Genomic DNA, 6411 nt, shown 5'->3' with positions numbered 1-6411 from the left:
AGATGAGCACCGCAGCCCTAGAGTTGGATTCGACTGGCTTTTGAGCAAAGGAACCTTTACCTTTACCTATATGTTAATGTTCTATATCTATTGATTTTAAGATCTGGCCCTCCTATTTGTATGCATTTAACTTTTTAGGTTCTTAACTCTGACCACCACACCATGCTGGCTCATTCCAATAATTGGAATTTGGATATTGTAAGACTATCAGTTTTGGAGCACCTCTAATTTGATACACTCACGTCTCTAAAGGCAGGAGAATGAATGCTCATGCTTCCTGGAGTATGACACCAGAAACTATACTAACAGCAATTCAGAAGCTAACATTTCTAGTATATCTGTGTGTCACAATCGATGTGATGATAACCTTGGAATTGCTCAACTGGAATTAGGTTCCCAGTATTGTAACCACAAGTCATAGTTGCAGAGTGGATAAATTAGTTCAACTTGGAGAGGTCAGTGTGACTTAACTTAGAGAATACAATCATTGTTTTCCATGTTTGTCTCAGTATTCCTGCAACAACAAAAGGATTTTAATTGTATGCCTGCTATCGTTTTTTATTCAAGGAAGTCTACAGAGCACATAGGCTTTTAGACAAAATAATATAACAATAATTGAAATACCAAGGAAATATTTCTCCAAGGAATAAAAGAGGTCTGTTACTTAGGCACTGGGCCAATGTTCTTTTAGGCTGCAATCACAGAAACTAAATAATTCATTTTCAATGCACTTTCCAACTGGATTTTACTGTGTGAACTGGCAAAATCCAATTTGAAAGTGCATTGAAAGTGGATTATTTAGTGTGTGATCACAGCCTTTTGCATGTTTAAATCCAGACCTGCTGTTATCTTGTAGAAGGAAGGAGGGAGTAGGGTATGACTTAACTAAAGGGATGTGGAAGGGGGTCAGCAGGTGACCATCCTGAAGCACACCTCCTTCCAGCTGTTCTTCCCAATAGTTTTTCTTCAGCCAAGCTCACTTTCCTTATCTAAGCCCAAGCTGAAGAGAGGGAAAAGAAGAACTAGGTTCAGGAGTCTCAAAGCAGCTTATAATTGACTTTCCCTTCCTCTCCCCACAACAAGCACCTTGTGAGGTAGGTGGGGCTGAGAGAATTCTGAGCGAACTGTGACTGGGCCAAGTTTACCCAGCAGGCTTTGTGTAGAGGAATGGGGAATCAATCCTGGTTCTCCAAATTAGTCTGCTATTCTTAACCACTACATGTGACTGCAGCCTGAGTTTAAACCTGTGGTTCTGTTGCCATAGTATCTAGTTTGGGCCTGATGGCATGTTCTGACACTTATTGGGAGGTGAGTGTCTTTCATGAGCAAGCTACAGTCTGACACGTTGCAGTCTCATGACAAAAAATGTTCCTCAGAGGAGTAAGTTATCTGGCTTCTTGTTGAGATTAGTGGTAAGCATTATTGGTTCTAGACTAAGATAGGTAGCCATTTTAGTCTGTCTGTAGCAGGAGAAAAGAGTAAGAGTCCAGTAGCACCTTAAAGTCTCGGACTGCAAGATCAAATCAGTCAATCCTAAAGGAAATCAACCCTGACTGTTCCCTGGAAGGCCAGATAATGAAGCTGAAGCTCAAATACTTTGGCCACCAAATGAGAAGGGAGCACTCCCTGGAGAAGACCCTGATGCTGGGAATGACTGAAGGTCAAAGAAGACGGGGACGGCAAAGGATGAGATGGTTAGACAGTGTCATAGATGCAACGAACATAAAGTTGAGCAAACTTCAGAGGACGGCGGAAGACCGGAAGGCCTGGCGGGATCTGGTCCATGGGGTCGCGAAGAGTCTGACTCGACTGTGCGACTGAACAACAACAACAAGCACCTTAAAGATTAACAAAATTTGTGGCCAGGGTATGAGCTTTCGTGAGTCACTGCTCACTTCTCCAGATACTTCTGAAGAAGTGAACAGTGACTCACGAAAGCTCTTACCGTACCACAAATTTTGTTAGTATTTAAGGTGCTACTGGTTCAAGACTTCTAAGTGGTATGTTCTGGAAGTATATCCTTAATATTATGAGCGTGTCCTAGAACGTTTTCCTGTGGCAAGGTATCAAGAATTGTAGGTTGTGTATAGCAGTGCTCATTGTGGCTTTGTAATAACAATACCTTCATATGATGACGCTATCCTTGAGTGAGGTGTGTATTTATTGTTTAAAATAATATTGTGTGAGGGACTGGAATGGTTTCTAAAAGATCGATGGATTCTTTTTTAAAAGACACTGTAGCTCTGCCTTCTAAAATTCTGTCCCAGGTATTAGGCGAGCGGAAGAACTTTCCCTGCTGAGGCAATCGGAAGACACAAAAAAGAAAAAGAAGAAAGACAAGAACAAAGAACCAGTCATAGAAGACGTTTTAAATTTGCCTCACTCCCCGGGGAGTTTAGGATTGCCAGGTAAGAGCCTGAAACATATCACTGAGTTGATTTTAATTCTTTAATTTAAAAAAGAGCAAGAAAAATAAAACTGTTATTTGCTGTTTGCAGCTGTTTAAAAAGCTATAGGCTCTCAACAATAGCAGAGCCACTTAAGTTGGAAGCAGGTTCTTTAGGCTTGAAGAAGCCTTCAGCTTTGTTCAGTGGAGAAGTAGGATAAGGGAACAATCTCAAACCCCCACCCCCACCACGTGTGTGGCCAAGGACAATCCTCATCTCTCCTCACACCCCGCCTTCTTCTTGTTTGTTGGCATACCAACAACTTCACAAGTACACATTGTCAAGTTTTTGACATTTGGGAACGGAGGGCTAGCAGCCCGAATCGGAATCGTGGTTAAAGTCAAGAAGGCGAAGCAGAGTAGGAAGTCAAGCAACGTCAGTATGGACTTTACAGAAAATCAGGACCAAAAAGTTGGTCTCTAGGGGCAGCCAGTGATTAGCTTGGGGACCCATCGCAGGGGCGAGGATGGTGTGCTGTTAGATGCTGGTGGTCAGGCCGCCATCAAAACTCCAAACAACTTTCTGAGTTTAGAGATAGATGCTTTGGTCCCCAGAAGGCTGTAAGTGGAAGCTGGAGATAATGCAGAGAGAACCTCAGCAGCAACAATGAGCGACTTAACGCATGGGCAGATGTCTTAGAGTAGACTTTGCCAGTGACCACTAGTCAGGTGTGAGCATGAAAATGAAGTCACAGTATAATTGACAGTGAGCTAATCACTAAGTGTGCTTCTTCTGGATAGCAGCTTCTCTTAAGGCACTGGATGATGTGAGCTCAGCCATTGTTGCCAGATGCACAGGGTGTGAGAAAATCTCTAAACCAGGCATCCTTTCGCAGAGCCTTGTTTGTAAGATGTGAAAAAAACTTGGGCCCACCCGGGCTGGTTCCTTTGCCAAAGTAGGATCTTGCACGACAGAGGAATCTTATGACGATTTACTTTTCATATCAGTTAATCTGCGGTTTATATTTGTAAAGGGCTGTGCATCCATTTGCCTCGCTCGTCTTCACAGGAGCTCTGTGAGGTAGGAAACCCATATCCCCATTTTACAGATGGGGAACTGAGTCTGACTTACTCGAAGTTACTTAAGTGTTGTTGGGATCTGAACCAGGTCTCCCGAGTCCAATGCACTATCGACTCCACCCTGCTATCTTACACTCTGTCACGGTTTTACCCAGCCCTTCCTCCAAGGAACTCAGGGTGGCGTGTACGGTGGCTCATTTCTATCCCCACAACAACCTTGTGGTGTAGCTTAGACTGAGTGAGTGACCGCGCAGTGAGCTTCAGTGGCAGAAGAACGATTTGAACCTGGGTCTCCCAAATCCTCACTGACCCTCTGAGTGCCGTACCACGCTGTCTCTCAAAAGAGCCATAAAGATTCCACTCCGCCGATCTGCTCACATATGTTTTACTGCTTGTTTGGGGCAAAGCAGTGCTGTTGGACAAGCTCAGCTCTGCTCCTGCTGTTCCTTCATCTGTTATCGCATCTCTTCTATAGCTTCCCTAAAGGCTTTCATCTATTCAAAGTAGGTCATGTCAGTTTTGGGAGGGAAGGCGGCATTGGCATCGCCCTGTCTTATCAGATTTTGGAAGCTCAGCAGGGTTCCTACTTGGATGGGAGACCACCAAGGAAGGCTCTGAAGAGGAAGGCAGTGACGAAACACCTCTGCTTAATCACTTGTCTTGAGAGTCCCCTGCTGGGGTTGCCGTGTTGGTTGCAACTTGACGGCACTTTAAACGCACGCATCAGCTGTACTACTAGATGAACTGAGGGTATTTTTGTCGTCTCTCCTGAAATGCAGGCTTCAGCTGTTTCTTCAGAGCTTCGTGCGCTAATGCATCGAATGTGAGAAAACAGCAGAAGCTACAAAATTCTCTGCATAACCACTGCGTCCATACACCCCACATGCATAAATGTGCCACAAAGGCCTCTATTATGCATTTGCTTAACAACAGACACACACACCCCCCCGAAAACCCCTTTGCAATCCCAATGCCTTCCTCCATATGTTCCAGCAAGGGAAATAGTTTTGGTGTCTGGCGCCGAAAGAGTCTGTCTCTACCCTCAGACTTCTGTTCACCGTCCTTACCAATTCGTTTCTTAATGTATGGCTTTATTGTTGGTCCTGGAGCTGCTTTGTGAAATTCCGTGAGCCGCGCACTCGTCCCGCAGCACATAACAAGCTTCCTCTTCCTGTAATAACGACAGTCGTTTTAATTTGCAGGCAGACGGTTTTTTTCCTTTTTTTCTTAATAAAACAATGGTGAGATCTGGGCACAGATGCGTCCTTTCTCTCTTTATAGCTTGCTAAATTTGCCCTGACCTGGATAGCCCAGGATAGCCCAATCTTGTCAGACCTCAGAGGCTGAGCAAGGTCAGCCCTGGCTAGTATTTGTTAGTAAAAGCCCTAATTCCCAGACTGACACGGCCCAAATGTTGTATGAAAAAGAATCACGTGACTTGGTGTTTGTGTAGATGAGCCGTCTCCTATGTGTACCGCACACATTCCCCCTGCCTTCCATTTATACATGTCCCTCCCCTATTTTATCTTCACGACAGCCCTGTGTAGCAGGTGGTTCTGAGATGCTGAGAGAGAGTGACTATGCCGAAGAGAGAGTGACTAGGCCAAAATCACACACACACACACACACACCCTCCTCCCACTTTAAGAGAATGCAGGATTTTTAGCCAGGGCTTGCTCAGCTTCCTGGATAAGGGGTCCATGGACGTTTTCCCCTGTAGTCCCACCCTTCAGCCCCTGGAAATGCGTGTGTATTTGCATGTGAGGGGGCCCACATAAAGCCTTTTTGTCCAGGCCCCCTCGGAACCTGAGGTTGTGCCTGTTTTACTGCTAAGACCTGAGGTAAACTGAACTTTAACATGGCCGTGGTGTGCTTAGGTGACTGTATGGATTCATATAAGCTCTATGTGATCTTGTAACTATGACGTTCTGCCTCTTCATAGGAAATGTTCTTACTGTTTTGACTTTGGGTGCTATCCCAGACTGAGCGGTTTGTTTCATGTCTAATATTCCAGCAAGTCCCGGCTTATACAGCAAAACCATGAGTCCCATTTACAGTCCTACCAGCGGTACGCCTGACTCTTCGACCCTCGCATGGTTCGGGGACAGCCCGCTAGCCAAACAGAACTGGAACAACCTTGCTTCCAACCACCCCGTCTGTACACCAGAAACGCTTGCGGAAATGTACCAGCCCCGAACTTTAGTTGACAAAGCAAAACTCAGCGCTGGGTAAGGGATGCCTCTGTTAAACATCTGGATTAGCCGGTTCTGATGAGGGAGAAAGTTTGTACAAGGCATTTTCACATAAGGTATCTTTAGACGTGTATAATTTATGTCAGAGAGTTTGAGCCCCAGAAAATAGATTAGTGATTTCTTTAGATATTTATGCCCTGCTTTTCTTCCCAGCAGGGACCCAAAATGGCTTTCTCAATATCCTTCTCTCTCGTTCCATTTTATCCCCACAACAACAAACCCTTCTGGTAGGTTAGGCAGAGAGAGAGAGAAAGAGTTAGTGTGTTAGTTAGTGTGTTAGTTAATGTGTTAGTTAGTGTGTTAGTTAGTGTGTTAGTTAGTTAGTTAGTTGCTGGCCCAGAGTCACCTGATGTTTTCTGCTCCCAATCCTGGAATGATGGTCTACTTAGAGCTACTTTCCACATTAAGAAAGACAATTTTGCTTCCAGAAAATGGCTGCTTTTATTAATATAGTGCTGTCGGTGTATAAGTCCCTGTAGTTTGGTATTTAAGCAAAGGGGCAGGGGGTAATCCTTGCCTGAAGGATTTTAAATCAAGATTTCCTCAGTAAAGGGAGAAAGTAGAAGGTAGAAACAGACGGACCCTGACCTGGGTCTCCCAGGCTAGCCCGATCTCATCAGAGCTTAGACGCTGAGCCCATCTTTGGGACTTTGGTGTAGGAAAATATGGGAACAAATGGTTATGGCAAAAATA

At 44.7% G+C, this 6411-nt stretch overlaps 1 protein-coding gene across 1 annotated transcript in view; it reads left to right on the top strand.

The window, feature by feature from the left end:
- Positions 1–2267: 2267 nt before the first annotated feature.
- The window catches only part of FERMT1 (fermitin family member 1), a gene marked incomplete at its 5' end in the record, with an annotated part of 44866 nt that continues 40722 nt past the window's right edge, over positions 2268–6411 (top strand). The window contains 2 exons of the mRNA XM_015417486.1: positions 2268–2408; positions 5481–5694. Of these exons, the coding sequence (XP_015272972.1) occupies positions 2268–2408; positions 5481–5694 (355 nt within the window). The remainder of the gene's footprint in view (positions 2409–5480; positions 5695–6411) is intronic.

The sequence above is a fragment of the Gekko japonicus genome, unplaced genomic scaffold (genome assembly GCF_001447785.1).
Source record: "Gekko japonicus isolate JY-2015 unplaced genomic scaffold, Gekko_japonicus_V1.1 scaffold3683, whole genome shotgun sequence".
In the NCBI taxonomy this organism is placed as follows: Eukaryota; Metazoa; Chordata; class Lepidosauria; order Squamata; family Gekkonidae; genus Gekko; species Gekko japonicus.
This window is presented reverse-complemented; position numbering and strand designations above follow the sequence as displayed.